The 23,492-nt window shown below is 39.6% G+C and overlaps 1 protein-coding gene across 4 annotated transcripts in view; it reads left to right on the top strand.

Moving 5' to 3' along the window:
* LOC132123776 (semaphorin-5A-like) overlaps nucleotides 1-23,492 on the top strand; it is a 183,344-nt gene that overhangs the window by 68,427 nt on the left and 91,425 nt on the right. For all 4 annotated transcript variants that reach the window (XM_059534408.1, XM_059534407.1, XM_059534410.1 and 1 more), the window contains 3 exons: nucleotides 4,788-4,887; nucleotides 8,300-8,345; nucleotides 17,405-17,467. In XM_059534408.1, the coding sequence (XP_059390391.1) occupies nucleotides 4,788-4,887; nucleotides 8,300-8,345; nucleotides 17,405-17,467 (209 nt within the window). The remainder of the gene's footprint in view (nucleotides 1-4,787; nucleotides 4,888-8,299; nucleotides 8,346-17,404; nucleotides 17,468-23,492) is intronic.

Consider the following 23,492-nt stretch of genomic DNA (forward strand, 5'->3'; position numbering starts at 1 on the left):
CTCACCTTCCCCTCGTCCATCCGGATGCCACTGCGGTCGATGTGTATCCAAGGAACTGCACTGAGGGCTGAGGGAAGGAACACTTTTCGGCTTTGAGATAGAGCTGGTAGTCCCTCAGGGGTTGCAGGACCTCCGCAACATGGCTCTGATGTTCTGCCAGGCTCCGGGAGTAGATCAGGATATCGTCAATGTATACTACGACAGACTTGTGGAGGAAATCCCGGAGCACCCCATGAATGAAGTCCTGGAATACGGAGGGGGCGTTAACAAGCCCATACGGCATGACACAGTACTCATAGTGGCCAATTAGGGGTGATGAAGGCGGTCTTCCACTCATCCCCCTCACGTATCCAGATGAGGTTATATGCGCTGTGGAGGTCCAACTTGGTGAACACAGTGGCACCACGGAGATGTTCCAGGGCCGTAGGGACGAGGGGAAAGTAGGTACCGGAATTTAAGAGTGATTTTATTTAGTGCTCTGTAATCAATGCATGGTCTCAAACCTCCATCCTTTTTAGCCACGAAGAAGAAGCTGGAAGCAGCAGGGGAGGTAGATGGATGAATGTACCCTTGTGCCAGCGCCTCCTTGATGTAGTCCTCCATGGCCTTTTCCTCGGGAACGGATAGGGGGTATATCCTTCCCTTTGGCACTGGTTCACCCGGCAGCAGATCGATAGCACAGTCCCACGGCCGGTATGGAGGCAGCTTGGAGGCCCGCTTAGGGCAGAAGACGTCGCTGAAGGGGGCGTAGCACTGAGGAATGGTGATGGATTGGTTCTCGACAGGGCTCTCGATAGAGGTGGAGTAGACTGGTAGTGGTTCAGGGGGATGTTCAACTGGAATAGGACAACCGGAGATGCATGATTGAAAACAGGCTTCGCCCCACTTCAGGATCTCGCCCGTCCTCCAGGAAAATACGGGGTTGTGCTGCTCCAGCCATGGAAGCCCTAGAATAACGTCAGCAGTGGATTCCTCCAGAACCAGCAGATGGATCTCCTCATGGTGCAGAAGTCCAGTTTGGATGGAGATGGGACCCACACAATGACGTATGTATCTCTTGCTTAACGGCCTGCCGGTGATTGTGTGGACCTGGTAAGGGGACGGCATGGCCATAGTAGGGAGTTTGAGCTGACGGCAGAGGGCGCCGGAGATGAAGTTGCCAGCTGACCCAGAATCGAGGAGGGCGGAAACTGGAAGAGATACATCAGCGGCAGTAAGTGTCACAACAGTGGTGAGTGGTTTCATTTGATATCTTGAAGGGAGAATGGCACTCACCATGGGACGAGGAGGACGGACGGGGCACACTGCTATAGTATGCCCGGAGCTGCACAGTAAAGGCACAGATTCTGGGCCAGCCGTCTTTGATGCTCCGACATAGTGAGGCGGTAGGAGTCGCTGGCTGGTTCTGGGGAGCTGACGTTCTCTGGTCGGCAGAGTGGAGTGGAGGAATGCGCCTGGCCCTGGTGCTCTTCTAAGCACGACTGCATACGAGTGGCGAAGCGGATGGACAGCTGGATGAATCGCTCGAGGCCGATGGTATCCTCGTATGCAGCGAGATGCAACCGCACTCGGGGTTCCAGTCCTTGACGATAGGTCGTTAGCAAAGCCTGTTCGTTCCATCCACTGGAGGCCGCCAGAGTCCTGAACTGCAAGGCATATTCACTGACAGACATTTTTCCTTGTTTTAAATTGTACAGCTTCTCACCAATAGAAGAATCCCAGGCAGGTCTGCCAAAAACTTCACGGAAATGGTCGATAAAGCCAGAATAAGACTGGATAACTGGGTTATTTTGAGTCCAGAGTGAATCTGCCCACAGTAGTGCTTTGCCTTGCAATTGGGAAATGATAAAGGCTACCTTTGAGCGGTCAGTTGGATTACAAGTGCGGTTGCATCTCCAGGACCAGTGAAGACTGAAGAAGGAATCCGCTGCATTCCTCCGCCGAGCCAGAGTAGGGCGCCGGCCTGGCCATGGGACTGGCGTGCACGGCAGGTGAGGAAGTGATGACAGGGTCGGCGGAAGTGCTCGCTGGTGGAGGAGATGCTGGGGCTCCATGAGTGTTCGACGGAGTGCATCAACCAGGTCTTGAAAGGGGTCCGTGAGGCTCATGCTTGTGCCTGTCGGTGCTGGTCCGGTCATCTGTTACGGATCACTCAGGAAGCTGAGGAGTAACAGATGAAGATGTTTATTTGTAAAGACACAAGCAGAGGAGCAGGTAGTGAGGAGTGATAAGGAGTCCGTGCAGGTAAGGCTGTGACTTTTTGGAGGGACGGTGAACCACACACACGCACACTTCGGGGAACTGGGTCCTTCGGAGAGAATCTCTGGAGAGAGTAGAAGAGAAGTTAGTCCTTATAGTAAGCATACAGGAATGATCTTGTCGCGAATGTGACCGGACAAAGACTGGGTGCGTGTGTGTGGCTTTTGTAGTGCAGCGTTGATGAGTGGGTGACGAGGAACAGGTGGAGGTGATCTAATACTCAGGTGAGGGTGTGCGCTGAGATTGTGTGGAGGTGGAACCTGGCGTGTTTGTAACAGCTGCACAGTCATAGTGAGCCGGGTTTACATTTTGTTTAGACTTCAGAGAGATTTTTTTTTCTTAATGGCAAAACAAGGCTTTTCTTTTGTTGTCAATGACAGGTTTAAGAAGCAGATGGTTCCCCACAGGTACAGTATATCTTATGATCAGAAGGAGTGTTGTCTATATTGGCTTGTCAGAGCTCTGATGCATTGCACGGCTTTGTGAGAAAACAAACCCAACACTTGACATTTTTGGTGTTATGTTCGAAAATATCTTATTTTTCATTGTGTATGAGTGTGTGTGTTGTTAAATTAGGTTTGGGTAAAACTTTACCATGAGGTTTTATACAGTAGCATTAGTTAATGCAATAACTAACATATATAACAATCATAATGTAACATTTATTAATGTTTAATGCATGTACTTTTACACGTTGTATACATTTACATAATGTGTAGAAACAATTTCACTCATAATTTGCCAATAAATTTCACAAACTATTACAAATAAACAGCAAGTAACATGTTGAATTAAACATGACATTTTGGACCTGAATAGTCTTTCTTTTATATAAGCATCTTTGTTAATTATAGCATTTGGCATTTCAAAGTTTTTATTTTTCATTATTTTACATTGCCAAGTGGCTACATTTGGTAACAATGTACACTCTATGTAAAGTGGTTTTGTCTCATTTTAGTTACAAGTTTGTGTTGGACTCCTCCCTGTGTAATTTTGGTTAGAAATCTTGGTTAAAAGCAACTCTGCACCTAAAGACCTCAGCATTTACACAGCTGCGGCTTGTCAGATGTTCCTTCCTGCACTTAAAGAATCTTTGCAAAGAGCAAACATATTAATGTCTGTTAAACACAACAGTCCTTGACAGTTCATGAAAGCAAACTAAGGCAAGAGTTCCTCCAGTTTTGACAGTGTGACCTTGAAGGCTTTAAATTGCGTCCATGCTGAGGTTAATTTTTGGAAAGTGCCTGTGTTGTTTTAAATCTTCTTGCTATTTTTATATTGTATTCATTACTAAAGTGGCTCTTTCACACATTTGACTCTTGAATGAAATGTTTTTGTAAGAAGATATGAGTTCTACATGTTTTTTCTTTCTTTTTCTTTTTTTTATGTCATGAAATGTAACGGTTATAACATATAACCGAGTGTTCAGTATATCCTGAAAAGAATGCAAAGATAAACATAATATAAATGTCCACCATTAGTTGAGTACTTTAGGGGGTTAGGAGCCCAAAAAAAAATTAATATACATTGTCATTGGATGAAACTGCTTCTCAGAAACACTGGAAAACCACACTGAGTGTCTCCACATTCACTTACAAGTTACACTCTCACTGACATTATGGCTATACCATAGAGACATGCAAGATTTATGGAGGAACATTGTGGTAACTGATGCTGTGGATCTTTAGGGGATTCTGGCTTCCTTTTGTATGCTCGAGACACGCTTCTTCAGAAGAAAAACAACCCTATAGTTAGAGGAAGCTTTGTTGTTCAGCAGTGCTCTTAAACTGATTGTTGAAATAGAACTTTATTTTAAGTTCTATTTATTTTACTTTTAAGTATATGTTGTAGATAATATATAATACATTTACTAGGTTTGTAAATTACTCTTTATTTATTATTGCTTGCAAAGTATAAAGGACAAGAAAGTGTCTGTCTATTGTCTGTCTGTCTGGGTTCTGTATCCCAAAAGCAACTATGGTGGCAAGTTCCATTGTCAATAGAGCTCAATGGAACTTGCGATCATATTATGATATCTATCTATCTATCTATCTATCCATCCATCCATCCATCTTTATTATTTGTTATTTAGATATTTATATTTTTATATGTGTGCATGATTATTAATGATCTTTACAGAGTTATAAGATACATATAGTCCATCAAAACTCATGTTTTAATGTGAAACCTGTATCCCAGAGCTTGAGCAGTAACGACCAGTAGCAAAAGCAATGACCAGGATCATGACTTAACAAATGATAGCATTACTGGAGCAGCTAACCCAGCAGCTATCCCATTACACAGGGGTAGGTAGGCAAAAATATGTTAGACAAGCCAAGATGAAGACTTTGATGTCAATGCCAGAGGTTAATATGAAAGGCGCCACAGCGAGAACATTTGATATGCATACCATACACCCATACAGAAACAAACACAAATTCACTCCAGTGCACTCAAACTAAAGGGAAATATAAAAAAAGACAGTTTTGTGTTAGTATCAGTTACATGTGCCATCTCTTGTTCTGCAGAAATCGAGCCTTGGATCCATCGATTCAAAGCTGAGGGCACCGTCGATTATTCACAGCTGACCTTTGACCCCGGCCAGAACGAACTAATCGTGGGCGCAAGGTAATGGTGACTTCCATCACTGCATGAATTTAATTAGGACTCAGTCCATGGTTCTCAGCATACAAATGAATGCGTCATTGTCAGAGGCTCTGTCAGTGTGTCTGCTGAGCCTTGCATTTATATATTACTGTATTTTCAGCAACACCAATTTGACACCCACTGCGAAAATGTCACAATTGCCAAGTTTCCTATGATTAGCCCAATAGTGTCACATAATCTGAGTCCTCATAAAACCACACAATGAAACTGTAGGACTTTTGTGGAAGACAAAGTACAGCATAGACCCTCCTCACCGACAGATACTTTGATAAAAAAAAATCGCACCATGAATGTGAGAATAGGATGGGATTTCCTGTGTCCAGTTCTAATTAATGAGTGTGATGATTTCCACATAGACTTTCGCACTGTCCTGCCATACATCTTCAGCCAAATTAACCTCATATTCCCGATCTGTCAGCAGCCTAGATGGTCTCCAAGCAATTATTTTTTGACAAACGCAGAAATGGTTTGATATGAGGCACTGTAACAGTTCATTCACCCACAGAGCCGGGAGCGGTAGAATAATTACTTTTTCTCAGAGAAGCAGGGATTACCATTCACTTCACTAGTGATTCATTGTATCATGCGCAGATTGTTTTTTTGTTTTGTTTTTTTTAACTTGAAAGTAACAAGTCAGAAAGTGTTAGTTAGCTCTGAGAACCTGCTCCAAAGCGCAACACATCATTATCAAGTCTGGCTTTGGCTAAAGAGATGGATGAACTGCAGTTGGGATTGTTTGTTCTCTCCAAACATCAAAAATGTCTTGCTGGTGTTACATAGGAGTGCGTATCAGTGGTAATGGCTCGATCGAAAAGATGCTTTTGACCTGTTATTCAGTAGGAAACACTTGGTGAGATTTTTCCAGACAGTGTGTTTTGATTGTTTTCCTATAATGAGAAAGCTCAGTCACTCAATTCCAGCTAATGATCCGGTCTGTCAATAGATATGTTGTTCTTTCGGGTTTGGGTTTTGGAGAAAGCAAACCTCTTAAACAACTGGAGCTAAATGAATCCAGTAATGCTCTGTAGATTGAGGTTGGGAACTAGGGAAGCATAATAAATCAGCAGGCATATCAATGTAAGCCGACAAATTGAACTGTTTAGTATTATTCACATTAAGTAAAATAGGCCAATATATTTAAGGTGATGAATAGCCACAATATCATGGGACACAATATTTCCTGTTGGCTAAAAAATACAAATAAAATTATATGTATTTATTTATTTATGTATATATATATATACCCACTGTATGTGTGTGTGTGTGTTAAATAAATATTTTTATTCAAGAAGTTTTAAAAATTTAGAATTTAAAATGTCTTTATTGAAATTATTTATCAGATCTGTATTTGTAAAATAATTATGGGTTAAGAATAATGTCATTATCGTACAAAATAATGTCATTCTTCCTGTTTTAAAATTAAAATAATTTTTACACTGTTTAAAACTGTATTTAATTATTTACTGGGTAATATATTGTTATCTGTCAGAAATACATAAAACATTGGTAATCATATCATTGTATATTTTTAATTATTTATTTTTACTTAATTTTATTTCGGCTAATATATTGGTTATCTGCTTTAAATTCCCATATGACAGTCTTTTCTTTCATTTGTTTTCTCTCTCTCTTTGTATATTTCTCTCTCTCTCTCTATAGAAAAGTACATTTCAATTTTTAAATGTAAAAAAAAGTCAAAATATTTGCATTTAAACATTTACCTAAATATTAAATATTTTAAGTATTTACATTTCACATTTTGTAATTAAATATAAATATAAAACATATTGATGTTTGGTGTAACCATATGCAACTTTTATTGTTTAACTAATTTTTTTTGTTTGTTTTTTCATTTAGCAGACACTTTTATCCAAAGCAACTTACAGTGCATTTGGGAATTTAACCAGTGCTAACACATTGCTCTACCACTGAGCCACAGGATTACCTTTTTCCTTTTGAATGTCAACACCATCAGATAAAAAAAATATATATTCGTCATCAGATATTTCTAAGAAATATTTTTAAATGTATTTAGCTATAAGAATTAATTGAGAGCACAGAATGGTAAAACATATTTTGAATTATCACCACCATCAGAAAATCATTTTTGGTGTTAAAGCTGTTAAAATGACCTAAATAAATATGCAAACTTTCTGTAAAATTGATCTTTACATTGCTTGATGTTTGTACGCATAAATATCTTAGTGTTGACATTAAGCTTTCTATCAGCCAAAGATGTTGATGCACTTGTCTAGATCACATTGTGCTTGACGACACATATAATTGCACTCAAATGCAAATAATAAAAGAATAGTCAAAAATAACCTAGAACAAGCATAGGATGTTCAGAACTAGTATGTAAGTACACATAGTACGTACTGGTAAAAAAAAAATTATAGTCTGAATGCACTGTAAGTCGCTTTGGATAAAAGTGTCTGTTAAATGCATAAAATAAAAAAAATAAAAAAATAGAATAACTTGATACTGATAGGGTAGCTGTATGGTCATTACAGAAATAATGGCCCAGTAGTCCGTGCAAAGGAACCATTGATAGTGAGAACCTTAAAAGGCTTTAACGGTAATGCAGTGAAACACAATCAATAGACATGTCAATTCAGTAAATGGACCTTAATCACAGCAACCTGATTTATCATGTACTCTCTTATACAATAACACAGGCTCCATTTTCCGATTACATACATATTGTTTTAGGAAATGTGTTTTTACACTCTGACATTCACAGATGGATGTAAAATCATGTTGGACGGATATGCGATTTGTAGTTCCACATATAAATAACATTTGAGATTAGAGTTGGCGGAACACTATATTGCTACACTATATTACATACTCGGCCCAAGACGTTTTGAAAAGCAATCGGAGTTGTTTTTTTGTTTCCCAGAATTAAAATGCATGCAGCATTTACAAACCTCTGCTGCTCCTAACAAGCATCTTATCCTTAGGCAAGGTCCAGCATTGGCTCATTAAATTGACAGTAGGCTGCACACTTTGCATAAGAGGTTTTTGGCTCTAAACTTTTAGACTTCATCCAGGTATAGATCATATGAAAAACTCAACTTGAACTGTTAGGCCAGGTTGTATTAAACCTGGATGTGTATCGGGAGCATATTGTGATTTATTCAGCAATTAATTTGGCAATTTAGTTCCCAATCCTCTGTTTTATTTATAGTCTTGTTTATCTCTGAAAAAGCTCAAAACATTCCTCTTCCAACATTGGCCAATTGCTATCGCACATGGATTCACTTGAAATGTTGCAACCCATAAAAATCTCCATTTATAACCACAATTCCCACCCACTCTCTGAGGCAGCTTTGGCTGGAAATTCATATTTTTTTGTCTTTTTCTTTTTCAGAAATCATCTCTTCAGGCTACATTTAGAGGATCTTTCATTGATCCAGGTGGGTGAAAAAGTGTATGTCTGTCTTTTTTTTCCCCAGAATTGCTCAGACAGCTCAAAAACTTAGAATGAGACTAACAGGTGTTGCTGCCACCATGTGTGAATGCCAATTACAGTGGCTTCATAAGCTTAGAGAGAAAGACTCTGCCAATTTAAAAGTTGTCAGTTTGGCACAATGCTGAGGTGACTGGCGTTCATGCCTCCTGGGCTGGTACTCTCTGTTAAATGTGTATGTAAACCTTCCATGGATTTGTGTAGTTTTAAACCTATTAACAGCTCTCATTTGTATGGCCCGATGTCTGTTTGTGCTAAATTTAATGTTTAAATGCTGGCAAACAAACATGTTTTTTTTAGTTTTGATACTGAATTGGGAATTTAAAATGATGTTCGCTAATAAATATGATGAGGCTGATTAGGATTAGGGAGTCTTAAGGGCCTTTCATACTCACTGTGTCTAATCACTGGAAATTGTTGTGTCTGCTTTATGAGGAGGCAGATCGCTCTCAGAGATGGAAAATAAGCCTTATTAAAAAGATTATTATTTCTTGGAAAAAAGAGGGGGGAAAGCAATGAAGCAGGGGCTTATTTTATTTTATTTTAGCATTTTGTCCACTAAACCAAAGTCAACCAACATGAAAGAAAAAACAGAACAATTAATTAAAGATCTTAAAATATATTTAAATATATCAGTAATTTTCATATTTATATATTTTGCTCCAGCATCCCTGGAAACAAACATAGGATAATTGTTTAGAGAACAGACCGATGGATATTTTATATAGTAATATTATTTCATATTCAGTCAGGTTGTCAGTTGTAAAATATTGCTTAATAAAATATGTAGCAAATTATTTAATAATTAATAATGAATTTATTTTAAAAAATTATGTTGAAAAATGTGTTTAAAACATGTTTACGCTCACATTTGTTTACGTACAGTACAAGAAAAATATGTTATGAATTTTTTACTTTAAAACTCACAACATTCTAAAAACCATTCAATTAAAACTTTTCTCGCCATTTTAGAAGTATTACATTTACAAAACCATATAAAACCAACGTGAATACTAAGCGTATATTTCTAGATTTTTTAAGATTTTAAAAATGAATGACCTCAGATGATTTTGTGGCAGTGAATCACTGTCAGTGTGAGCATCGCTTTAGACCCTCTCAAGATGTTCTACTTCTATAGAGGCCAGGACTATCAAATCCTATTAATGGGCCTAGTTTAAAAGCCAAATGGAAATGAATAAAGACCTGCGTATGTCCCAAACTAGACCTTATTCCCTTAACAAGTTTCAAACATAATTACCCAAGAATAACCGCTGTCATGTAATAACTGCAGCAAACAAGTTACTGTCCCTTTCCTATTGAATTGAACATCTTAAAACCCTGTAAATAACTATCCAAACATTGACTTGAAAATTTATTAGACGTCTTTACCAGTCTAAAGAAGTGGACTCTTTTGTGGCCTTTAAAAAAGCCATACACTGGCTGTCTAACAACTTTCACATCATGTGGTCTCCTCAGAAATACTGACCTCCTGGGGAAAAGAGCAAACACACCAGACCCAACTTTTGAGATGCCTTTTGTTCTGACCTGCTCACAGGGAACCGGCATCACAAACATGAGTCCTGCCATTGCTCTCCAGCCTATCCTTTCCATCATATTAGAATTCCTTCACTTGCCTCACAGCACGGAGTCTTGTGTGTACTTTTTCATTCTGGTCTTTTTATGCCCTTTGTCACTGCTAAGGCTGACTTTGCTGAAGGTTTCTCTGAAAAGAGAAATTCTCTGTTGAGATGTTGTGATGAGAGCTTAGCTTGACCCAAGGCCTAATTCAATTGCATTCTATGAGTACTTGTAGGTTGTTTGTGTTTTTAAGCATTCAGGGCTTTGAGCTAGAGTAAAAATGACGGTATTGCATAAATGTTGAGGTTATTTTTTCATGAGGTTTTGGTTGAATATGGTTTATTCAGAAGCATATATTCAGAGTTTTTCTTCCCTTATACAACAACTTTAAGAAAAAAAAAGTGGTGAGATCACAGGTGAGGGCATAATATGAATGATTCTGGCATTATGGTGCAATGAGCGAGAAGTCCTGAGACCTGAGAAGGAAATGACCTAGAAAGTGTTGCTTTTATCCTTCATTGATCTCACAGAATAGAGCTTTCTGTAGCAATGATGCATTGCAATGGTAAAAAATAAACCCGCAGAGTGACCCATCATGTGTCTGCAACACCTCCGCTAGTGTTTGAGAGCACAGTGTTGTGAAGCATTAAAAGCCTTTTTATGGCAGGATAAATGTGGCAGCACTATAGTAATGTATAGTATGTAATCATTATATGGACATGGGCAGGGCACATTATATCTCAGGGGTCATTGTACAAAATGAGTGTAATTTGTCTCCTACTGCATATGCAATTGTGTAAAAATAACTTAGCTCATGCCAACTAAAAATGTCTTTACTATGCATCTTTCTATCCCATTATATTATTATTAAATGAGTGGTTGAAACTGTCAGTGCAAAGTCACATGCTGTTGAGATATGTTGAGATAGTGAGTTTGCAAACTGGCTGACAGGTCCAGATGATCTCTCCTAATGCTTGTCCTCTGTGTATCTTTGCTGTTTTGTCAGGCTGTCGTCCACAAGAGAGATGAGGAGAGCAGGTTTTCAGATGTGATTTCACAATGTAAACCTGCTTGTTGATAGACAAACTTCTGATGGACTAGTCTGCACTGGATTTAGTCTAATGCTCCCTGTGAGCTTCCTGCAGGAAGTCACTGAAATCAGTATACAGTAGACACATACATATAATTTAAATTCTAGGGCTGACAACTGCTACATAAATTGTATTATTTGGTTACAATACTTTTAATAAGTACATCATATTGAAAGGCTTAAAAAGTATTTCAAGTTATAAAGTAAAAAGAAAGATGTGGAAAGAATTCAATACACACCTCAAGTTCAAGTCTACCGATGTTAATCTACTCTCCTTTCTTGTCTGTTTGTCAGAAAAAATGGCAGATTCAGCATTATGATTGGTCAGATCGCCTGTCAGTTAAACTCCCTGCAAAGGGTCAATTGTGATTGCAAAATTATAACTGCAAATTGTGGGGGGAAAATGTCTGTATGATGAAATATAAACTTGAAATTATGAGAAAAAGTCAGAATTGTGACATAAAAAGTCACATCAACCTTTTTATTTTTTATTCTGTGGGAGGAAAAAAACGATTTTCGAGATGGTAACTGGTGAATGGGTGCATTAAGTAGAAATAATTATTTTATGAGCAAAATGTGTTTAAAACTAGTGAACATATTATTAAATCGAGCACACAATTTACTTAAATTGACAGAACGAATTAGTAAATTGTGTACACGATTTACTTTTTTTTTTGCATGTCATGTACTGTGCTCCATAATGAACTAAAAAATTCAAGGAAAAAAGTCAGAATTGCGAGATTTAAACACATAATCATGAGTTTATACACTAAAAAAATTCTGGATTGTTTCAACCCATCTTTGGATCAAATATTGACTTATCCAGCTGTTAGGTTACATTTTTTTATGAAATTTTTAGCCCAAAAGTTGGGTTAGTCCACATTTGACACAAAATTGGGTTGAAACAACCCAGCATTTTTTTAGAGTGTATGTTACAATTCTGAGTGTGTTTTCTATAAAAAAAAAAGGCCATAATTATACAATAAAAACTAACTTTGACCTTATTTATTTATTTATTCTTTTTTTTATTATTATTCCGGGCTGGAAACAGGCCTCCATAGGGTCTTGAATCATGTAAACATTATTGGCATTTTTGTAATGACCTTTTAATGGGAAGGAAGTATTGACACTTTCCTCTTGTGAATATAGTTTTTTATATGGAGTCAATGAGATCCTGAAGCCCAGATGGACTGAACAATACATGTCTTCTCACACTGGTCAAATGACAGAGGTGTGTAAGGAAGCTCTATTGTTCAGTCTTTATGGTCCCAGTATACACAGAGTCCACCTTGCTCAGCCGATTCAAGTCTGCTCTCCCTTGAGCATTTTGCATATTGTACAGTAGCAGCACTCCTAGTGCCACTGATTAATTGCCTGAATAAATGCATTGTAGTCACTTCATTGTATTTCAAGCTTGACAAATGAATGCCAGAGCCTGTTTTCCCAGTATGCCTCTATTCAGCCGTTTTGCGAGAGTAAATTTAAATCAGTTGTTATTATGCAACAGAGCAATTGGCGTCTTTATTCCTGATGCTTATGTATATGTTTATTGCTGAGTCATTAAATAATTGATTTTTTTACTCTAAGTGAACTGGATTAGGTCTGGCTGCTCAGAATAGTTTGGTTTTCTATTGACAGGCTGAAAAGAAATGAGCAGAGGCACTGTGAGGTGTCTTCTTATACGAGTGGCTTGTTGACCAATGGTCTCAGTTTAAACCTGTATGCCCTCTGAACCACAGCAAGCCCGCTGTGTCAATTCAGCACACACATGCACCCCTAATGCTGTGCTCACTGTGCACTCACTTACTCTCTATTTAACGCAGCAGTATAGCTTCTCAGCTCATGGCAGCTGTCTCGTTTCAAACATACCAGCCCAGACCTGCCATTTACATTCACTCCCAGCAAATATGGTAGTCACTTAAATCCATGTTTAGTCGTATGCTCTAAGGGGATATGCCAACGAGTGCAATTCAACTCTCCACTGTACTCACACACATGCACCAGTGCATTTGGTTCAGCAGTAATAGAGGCATTGCTGTGATCAATGATTTTATCATGTCAGCGAATTTGGTGATTTGGTCAAATTTGGTGATTTTCTTCAGTTGCGACTTTTGTTCATTTTATATTGTTTTATCTTATGTTTTATTCAGTGGCACCAGAATTGGGGATGATATTGTGAACTCATGAATATTAATTAGCACGTATTGATGTTGCTAGGTAATATTCTTACAGGTAATAGATAATTTTAATTTAATTTAAATTAAACCCTCACTTTTGTATTATTCATCAACTGATATTCTTTGCAAGTGTGCGTGAACTGCATATTTTTGTAGAATGCTGTTTTGTGAAAATCAAGCCCGTTTTATGTGTACTCAGATATTTGAACCTTTATATATTATTTATTGAAATGTGAGCCACAATTCAAAAATCAAGATACAATTTTGAATTTGAATGAATGAAATAAAACAGGCAAATAATGAAAATAAATAAAACATCAAGTGACCCAAATAAATAAATAAATAAAATGTTTGATATTTTATCAGATATTTCGGTCAGAGAGTTTTATTGCCTTTCAAATATTATTTAATTCTGAGATGTCAAAACTGAAATGTAAACCATTTAAATAAACATACATTAATAATTTGTGTGGTCAATTGACTGACATTGATCAAACATCATAAAAATAAAATAAATACATACATAGATTGTTTTTAAAGGAAATTCATTAATCTTTTCTTGACATAAATGTAATTTTGGACTCACCCTGATTTGAATGACATTTTCTCATAATTTCACTCAGTACCAATTTCAGTCTTTTATTTGAAAACATGAAAGAAAATTAACATTTTTTGTCTGTAAAATTTTCCAGTGGGTTTTTAGAATAGTGTTATTTGAGTAAAATAAGGTCTGTGATTAACTTCACTTGAAATATAAAATAATATATAAAATAAAATAAAACAGTGCAGTGAATCACATTAATTACACAATTTCATACCTCAAACCTGAATTTATGAAACAGTTGTGTGCTTTGCTAACAAGTTGCCACATAAGGGACCTGCTAGCACACAACTGATTTAAACACACATTTGAGGCTGTGTAAAATTACACTTATCAAGATGCTCTTGATTTCATATTTTCTAAAAAGCAGGAGTTCATGGAAAGTGTTATTAACAGAATTTAGCTGTGATATTGACTTTGAAACATATCATTACCTTGCTTTTTATAAGCAATATAAAGCTGAAGTAAAAGAGACAGATTGTAATTCATGTATTTCATTAACCTCTCTTACTCACTGTCACTAAAACAATTACATGCACTGATCAACAGAACACTTGTTCTAATTTCTGAGGGCAGCTGTTTGAATTGCTTCCAGTTACTCAGCCATTTAAATTCATGAAATAATGAACATGCGAGCTCCCCTTCAGTGCTCTATATACTGTAACTCCATCAGATGTCTGATTTACAAGGGACTAGGCTTGGTCTGTGGTCTTTAATGCCAACTACAGTCTGATAATGGCTACTTAGCAACATACTTTAGTAAATGCTGCTGGGATTTTTTTTTCCATTTACATATATAATGAGTGGAAATGTATTGGGTTTTGGTAAAAGATCACTTTTGGCTAGTATTTCTGTAATAGATGAGGTTTCAAACTCATTTACAAGCCACAGTTGCAGGGCATGCTGAGATCACCTTAAATCTCCACACTTCAGTGCATCGTAATTATGAAAATGCACAATAAATCCAACAGAGCAAGATGCTATGTATACTTTGTCATCTGTTGACTGTCCCCTGACGTGCTGCTTGTTGAAATGAGCAGAATTCATTGAATACCCAAAGCATGCCCGTTGTTGCAATCTTCGACTCAGATAATGCAAGCATGCACAACAGAAATGCTTAGAATCATTTATGCATGCTTTGTTTTGTCTTGGCCATGTAAATTCCAGCCAGAACTGGGAGAAAGCCGTGTGGTGGGCAACTTAACCCACACTGTGCTGACTGGGTCTCTCTGGCCCACCTGTTCCTGACAATGACCGCTCAGTTCTGGGGTCTGCACCGGACCATCTGGAACAATAGAGCAAGTCCACCATGCAGCAAACCGTAAAGATTACAGTCTGCTTAAATAACTGCAGATGTTTTGTGTTTTCCTGTTTATGGTGAAAGTAATGTATTTAACCAACTGAAAACCTCAGAAAAGCTGAAAGGCAATCTGTTGAAAACAAAAGCTTCATTTAGGCAACGTCACAAACAAAACTAAAATATTAAAAATGCAGGTTACTTATTGCTTGTTGAATTGTTATAATTACAAAATCACGATCAATTTTGTGTTATAGTCATGATCAATTTCATAGAGACCCCTGTTGTTTGCGAGATGTCACTTAAACAGATTCTAAATAATAAATACCAGTTGACATAAATGGAGCATTTTTTCTGAAAGAACAATTTTATGCTGCGTTGGTGTCTACCTGCCTCTTTCCCATTATTCACTTTCGAAAAATGTCTTGTGTAAAAATATCACAGAGTGCAAATAGCATTCAAGTTGTTAATGGCCAAGTTCAAGTTGGCTAATGGTTGTGTTCAGCATTATTACATCATTAAATAGCTCACTGTTGAATGATGTCAACTACTGAATGACATTGTTTAGACTATCCTGGAAAAGCATAATACAGTTTTCCAAAGTGTAATTTAACCTAATTTGTCAAGGTAATGGTTTTAGTAATTACAATTAATTCATGTCTCACGCCATTTTTGCTGAGCTAAACACAACACCTCGAGTGGGCGACTACTACCTCTGAGCAATTTGTGCTGGCTCACACAAAAACTGCTTTAAGACATCCTAATGCTGTCCTCACACTCTGAAACATTCTGCTGATGTGCAGTTTGTTTGTATGACTGACTTTACTCAAAATAGCTGGTTCTAGCCTGGGATATAAGAATGAAGTCTATTCCTGTTCCTTCTGCTATTCAGTTACAAAAGTTCATAAAATGCACATTTAAAAATGTAGTGTTGTGCCTCAGCACCGCTGCCTAGCTATAATTATGGCATATGACAATATGCTTTGAAGCATGAAAGCGCATAGTATTCTTCCCTCGGCAAATGCCAGCCTTCTTTCTGCTCTGTCCCATCATTGCACTGCTGTTATGTGAGGCTGAAAGTGCTATATCAGTTGCTAATGGTTATTTTGACACATTAAATCATCTCTCATATCACTCTGGATGTGAAGGAGTTTCCTGTGTCTCCGTCCCTCAGCCTATTTCTCTGCCTTGCGGTGAAGATTTGGCATGAATGGGCCTCGTGGGGAAGCTCATTCAGCAGCATGACTGAGCAAGACAACGGATTTTCAGTCCTGCATTTGCACATTCACACCCTGTCGTCTTCGAAGTGTCATTCGTAAGATTTCCTATTGGCTCGAGGGAATGAAAACCTGGATTTTTTTTACTTAATATTAGAAAGTTTCCAAAGGGTCATTAGTGCACTATGTCCTGTTTGGCCTTGGGACGGTGTGACATAACAATCCCGTCTCATAAACCCGTGATCGAAGACTCTCCAGACAGAGTAACATCTCAGCCAGCACAGCCACAGGGCTACTGCTGTGCTCTAGATCACTTTAAAATGAGGTTACTGTCTAGCCAGAGTCGTGCCTCCTTGGGGAATGATAATTTATTATTAATTTTTCAGTTCTGGAAAGTATAAAAATGGATCGTTGTGCCTTTGTAACAGTTTCCCTAATTGTTTTTTGATAGTTAGTCGCTTGCTTTCACTTGGCAAGCTTCAAGTCTCACATGTCTGGATCCGAGCCAGAGGTCTCATGGTCAATAAGTGCGAGGAGCTCATTTGATATTAAAATCCATTAGGAGGCAGTTGCAGACATCAGACTTGGCATTATTCAGCAATTCAGCCAGAAGTGAAATGTGAACGCAGGCATAGTCTGTGGACGCTGTCATTGTCTCCGGGACCCTCATCTCTCAGTAAAGGACGGCACACAGGCTGCCTCTGAAAAGCTGTGTTGTTTTTCCCTGAATGCCGAGGAGCTGAATACAAGTGATTATCATCCAAAATCTGCCTGCTTTCTATACCCAAGTTCATTTATCCCCTCAGTGGCAATCAATAATACCTGACTAAACACAAGATTCGATTTAAAAAAAAAGAGTTTCTTTTGCACTATATCCTAGAGCTTACAAAAATCAAGAATCATTTGAGGCATAGATCAATTGTCTGATGTAGAAGATCAGTTTTGTTGTTGTTTTCATTTATGAATGATGAGCTCCCAATAATGCCCTCTTTAACAGCAAAACACGTAATTTCATGTTGTTCTTCTTCATGTGTGTATGTTTACAGGAGGCAGAATGGCATTGCGATGAGTTTACAAAAGGAGCCTGTTTCAGTCGAGGCAAATCAGAGGTAAGTATCTTTCACTTTCAGAAGCAAAGTACAAAAACTGTCACTGGGGAACTGCCTTTTCAAAAGGTCGTAATATGTACATTTTAGGTGCTGTTTTGTACTTTTCCCCCCTATAGGGACATAAAGTTGTGCCACCACAGTGGCAGCTTTTTTACCTGAGAGTGTTTTAAACTCTCCAAATATTTAAAATTTTGGTTAAATTGAACCCAGTGTGAGAATTATAAAAATAATTTTTGGAGGGGTCTATTTCTTAGCTAGTTTTGGAAAACTTGGAATCACTGATCATCAAATGTTTCTTATGCACCAAATCAGTACATTAAAACTATTTTTGAAGGGTCATGCGACATAAAAGAATGGAGTAATGGTTGCTGAAGAATTCAGCTTTGTCATAACAGGAATAAACGTCTCAAGGTTACGAATGTAACCCTGGTTCCTTGAAGGAACGAGACGCTGCGTCAAGCGCTTTGGGGAACGTCCCTGACGAGACCGACTCTGAATATTGTGTGCAATCTTTCCAATGGAAGGGCGTGACGTCACGGGCGGGGTGACGTAGTGACCAGGAAGCTATAAAGGCACCTGCCACGCAGCTGGCTTCAGCTTCGAGTAGGGAAGCAAGCACCGGCAAGGATGCCGGGAGTATGGCTCTGCGACGCAGCGTCTCGTTCCTTCAAGGAACCAGGGTTACATTCGTAACCTTGAGACGTTCCTTTTCAGGAACTCGAGCTGCGTCAAGCGCTTTGGGGAACGATGTGCCCACGCTGCCAGACTTCCAAATCCCTGCCTAGTATGTATCCAAAGAGCACAGCTAAGACGAGAGAACAGAAGAGCCTGGAGTGGCTTGCATATCAAGGTCATAAAATCTGGCAAATGTAGAGGGCGTGGATCATCCCGCAGCGTTGCAGATGTCCAAGAGGGACACACCTGCTAGAGAGACCTTAGAGGCAGCCATACCCCGAGTGGAGTGAGGATACGTATAGGATACGTTGATAGCCTCGACTATCCAACGACTAAGGGTCTGCTTAGAGGCAGGAAAACCCTTTTTAGGAAGACCGTAGCAAACAAGCAATTGGTCAGATTTTCTCCACAGGGCAGCTCTGTGGACGTATGCGTCCAGCGCTCGAACTGGACACATACAGTTTAGCTTCTCCTGGTCTGGCTCCCGAAAGGGAGGAGGGCAGAAGGCCTGCAGTACTATGGGTTGTGGAGTAACAGAGGGAACTTTAGGAACATAACCCGCTCAAGGGTATAAGAATGCTTTGGCCATACCAGGGGCAAAGTCTAAGTAGGTAGGGGCCACCGAGGGGGCCTGAAGATCTCCAACTCTCTTTAGAGAAGTAATAGCCAGTAACAGGGCAGTCTTAAGGGTCAGATGTCTATCTGATATATCTTGAATTGGTTCGAATGGAACTTTACAGAGAGCCTCTAATACCACAACCAAGTCCCACGGGGGAATACGGGACCGTACTGGAGGTCTCAGCCTCAGCGCACCGCGGAGGAAACGTGTAACCAGGGGGGGTCTACCCACTTACTGACCGTTGAAATGGACGTGGTAAGCAGCTATGGCCGCCACGTACACCTTTAAGGTGGAGTGAGTTAACCCTGCAGAGAGCCTAGCTTGGAGAAACTCAAGAACTGTACCAACTGGGCAGTTAACAGGGTCAAGCTGGTGGTCTCTGCACCATGAGGTGAAGAGCTTTCACCTCAGGGCGTACGGTTTCCTCGTAGAGGGAGCTCTGGATTGGAGGAGGGTCTCAACAACCTCGGTTGAGAGACCGGAAGCTATGAACTGTGCCCCCTCAGGGGCCACACCCACAACTTCCACAACTCCGGGCGAGGGTGAATTATTTTGCCCTGCACCTGAGAGAGTAGATCTGTCCTGATCGGAATCTCCCATGGAGAGCCGTCGAGGAGAGAGATCAGATCTGCGAGCCAGAACGGGCCCGACCAGAACGGGGCTAGTAATAGAAGACGGACCCCGTCCCGGCGTACTCTCGCCAGAACTCCCGGGAGCAGAGCGATAGGGGGAAAGGCGTACAGATGAAGCCTCAGCCTGGTCTGTACCATAGCGTCCAGTCCCAGAGGAGCTGGATGAACTAAAGAGAAACAGAGGGGACATTGCGATATCTCCTGAGTCGCAAAGAGGTCCAAAAACTCTCCATTTCTACTTCACCACCTCGGGGTGAAGCCCCCCGGGCCTTGGCCCCTGTCTCGACAGTATTTCTGCTCCCACAGTCCATCTACCAGGAATATACACTGCTCCGAATGACAGGAGTTTGTCCTGGGACCACAGAAGGATCTGGTGTGCCAGCTTGTACAAGGGGCACGAATGCAGATCTCTATGGTCACTGATATTAGAAATCGCCAATGTGTTGTCGGTGCACACCAACACATGGTGACCTCTCAGGTCTGGGAGGAAATATTTCAATGCTCGATGCACAGCTAGCATCTCTAGACAACTGGTATGCCATGTCAGATGGCGACTGCTCCACAGACCGCGGGCAGGGTGGCCACTCATGGCCGCACCCCAACCGGTGAGGGACGCATCTGTCGCTAGCGTTACACGGCGACCAAGAGCTCCCAGCACCGGGCCCTGATTACAGAACCAAGGTTTCTTCCACATGTCTAATGCACGAAGGCATCGCCGCGTGACCTTGATAGTTCATAATGGATTCCCCCTCGGGGAAAATCCCTTGGTCTTGAGCCACCACTGTAGGGGTCTCATGTACAGGAGGCCAAAAGGTATCACGTTGGACACAGCTGCCATAAGCCCTAACAGTCTATGAAACTGTTTGACAGTGAGTGACTGGCCTTCTTTGACTCTCTCGACTGATGTGAGGATCGACTCGATCCGAGCAGGAGACAGACGTGCCTGCATCGTGGTCGAATCCCACACTACGCCTAGATAGGTGGTTCTCTGAACTGGAGAAAGTACACTCTTCTTGGCGTTTACTCTCAAACCCAGCTCCCCCATATGTGCGAGAACGAAATGCGTCATGACTTCTTGGCCGTTGACCTCCCAGCCTGAAGTACGCTCCATCGGTTTCAGATTAGGCTGAGAAGTCACTGGCCCAGCAGTCCCTCCAGTACATCTAACTTCATGAGTCAAATAACTGTCATTATATTCCTCAGAATTTAATGCAATCAAACAATTAGACAAGTAAATATGGTCTGGATTGTGATACAATACACATTGAAGTGATATATTGAACTTCTCGAAGTTAGATAACAGTCATTAGATTCCTCAGAATCCAATGCAATCAAACAATCAGACAAGTAAACATGGTCTAGATTGTGATACAATACACATTGAAGGGATAGAACTGACTCCTCTTTATTAAATGGAGTTTAAATAACCAGACACGCGGTCGGGTATGGAAAAATTCACATCAAAACTGAAAATGATGTAATACACGCGTTGCCTCAACAGCACGCGAATAGCTTAGTCACACAAACAATATTAATCCCCTTGGAGATTAAATAGCTGCTCATTAACGCTGCCCGTATAATGTTAGGCATAACACTGTTTGTTGTATACTGGTGGTTATGCAACTTTATGTTTGTGCAACTACAAGCTCGCCGACGCCTTCCGTGTCAATCTCCTCGGAGAAAGAAAGGCAGAGCGTCAAGCCTGATGCTCGGGGGGGAAGAACCGAAGCTCGGGCTTCCGAACCCCGGAATCGGGCAGATCTGGTGGGTAAGGTAGGAGATAAGGACGTGCCCGTCTCCATTCCTTCCAGCAGATCGATCTGCGAACCCAACGAATGCCGGCGCAGCTCCGCCTCGGAAAAAGCTGGACCGGCATCGCGAGGAACGCTGGCGAAGGCTCACTTCTCGAAGAGAGCCCTCCGGGATCGAAGCGCACATGAAATCATACGCAGCGCGCTTTGATCCCGGGCAGACCACGCACAGACCGTGTGTATCCCCGCCTCTAACGTTTAGCTTTGTTGAGTAGGGAGGAACACACAATCTGAACGCGGTCTGGATTCACCCTTCAGATGCCAGTCTTAGCTTTGCTCTCTGACATACTATAGCTACTTAAAGGAGCTAATAGTGACAAACGACAATAAATAAGACTGACAAGACAGAAAGACATGCACCCACAGAGTGCTTGCTGAAGGACAAGAAGCTGAAGCCAGCTGCGTGGCAGGTGCCTTTATAGCTTCCTGGTCGCTACGTCACCCCGCCCGTGACGTCACGCCCTTCCATTGGAAAGATTGCACATGATATTCAGAGTCGGTCTCGTCAGGGACGTTCCCCAAAGCGCTTGACGCAGCTCGAGTTCCTGAAAAGGAACAACATTTTCAAGTATTCAAATAGAAAAGATATTTTAAATTGTAATTATATTTCATATGACTCTTTTTACTTTAATGCAGTAAAATGTAATTTTACTATTTTAAATCAATGCAGCCTTGGTGAACATAAGAGACTAAATCAAAAAAATAATAAAAAATTCTTACAAACCCCACACTTTTGAATGAAAGTGTATAATTGACATTTAAATTGAAAGAAATGGAATTAAAATTAATTGAAATTCAGAAAAATAAGGCAAAACTAAAATAAGAGTTTTTTTTATTATTTTTTTTTTTTACAAATCTTAAATGTTGGCTTGAAAAAAAGTTTAAAATATCTTTAGGTTTGAACATTATAGACAAGCAAATTTATTGACCTACAACACTTCCCTTCCCAGAATGCATTTATCTGCCATACTTCCTGTTATTTTAATTCAATTTCCTGTAAGGCGTGGTCAGTTTAATTCAGATTTAACCAGTGAATTAATAAAGAACCAATTTAAAAATTTAGAATTTTGCCTAAACCTACCAGACAAACATCAACTATTTTGACTTTTTTAAACAAAACACTTTTTATATTCATGATAGTACATAGTTATGTATTGTTGAAATAATGTCCAATACTGATCCATATCAAAAACCACTAATGCAGCATTCTGTTTCTATAGTAACAACCTTAGGCACAATTTCTGTTACCATTTGGTGCCACATGGAAATACAGGTATGAGCTAACTAACTAGTAATCTGAACTTTGTGGTTAGTGAAACATTTGAATATGTTTCAGACCTACTGTACCTTTTGTTTTGATTCCTTTGGTGGAAAGAAGCTATTTTTAAATATCACCTTACTTAAGAAAGCAATCTCCCTGCTAAAATAGCTAACCCATTATTTATGACATCGCTCTTGCTCAGGCATTCCCATGTCTCTTCCACTTTGCTATGGAGCCGTTTCCATGGCGCTTCAGCACTGACTCCTTTGTGTTTTTGAAGGCTGACTGAATCAGAACAGATTTGTACTACAAAATGTGGAACACAGAAGGATGCATTTTAAAATGACGTGCTGGTTGCTCCTTTCCATGAAATTACATTGAAGATTTTCAAGCTTCAAAAGGTACACAAAAACACCATAAAATGCTGTATTCTTTATTTTCTTGAAGTCATATGATATCTTTATGTGAAGAACAGACCAAAGATCACTATCACAATTACATAATTGAAAGGGTCTGCATGAAGTTTGAACTTCTCTCATGATTTTAGCTATCATACGGCTTCAGAAGATTTTAGACGTAGCATGCGATTCTTTATCAACCACTTTTATGATACTTTATGAAGCTTGAAAATCTTAGTCCTCAAAAGAGTGACCAGTACAATTTTTCAGAATCCTCCTTTTGTGTTCAAAAGAAGAAAAAAAATGCCTTTTTTTTAAGTTAGCCATTCCTTTTATGACTACATCACTTGTTGGTTGTTTTACACATCACAAAGTATGAAAACTTTTTTTTATTATTATTTTACTAAACATTATCTTTAATTGAATTCCATGATTAATTGTGTCTTTCAACCAATGCATCTGGTTTCCTTGAGTCTGTTGTTTCAAGAACAAAGGAAAATGTTTGATGGAGTGAATGGTGTTCTGTCGACTTTTTGTTTATAATGCAAACAAAAATGCATAGCAGCCACTATATTACACAATGTAGCCATCTGTTAGGGGTTTTCTTAAAGGTCACATCATGATGTGCT

Source organism: Carassius carassius, chromosome 42 (assembly GCF_963082965.1).
Source record: "Carassius carassius chromosome 42, fCarCar2.1, whole genome shotgun sequence".
Taxonomy (NCBI): Eukaryota; Metazoa; Chordata; class Actinopteri; order Cypriniformes; family Cyprinidae; genus Carassius; species Carassius carassius.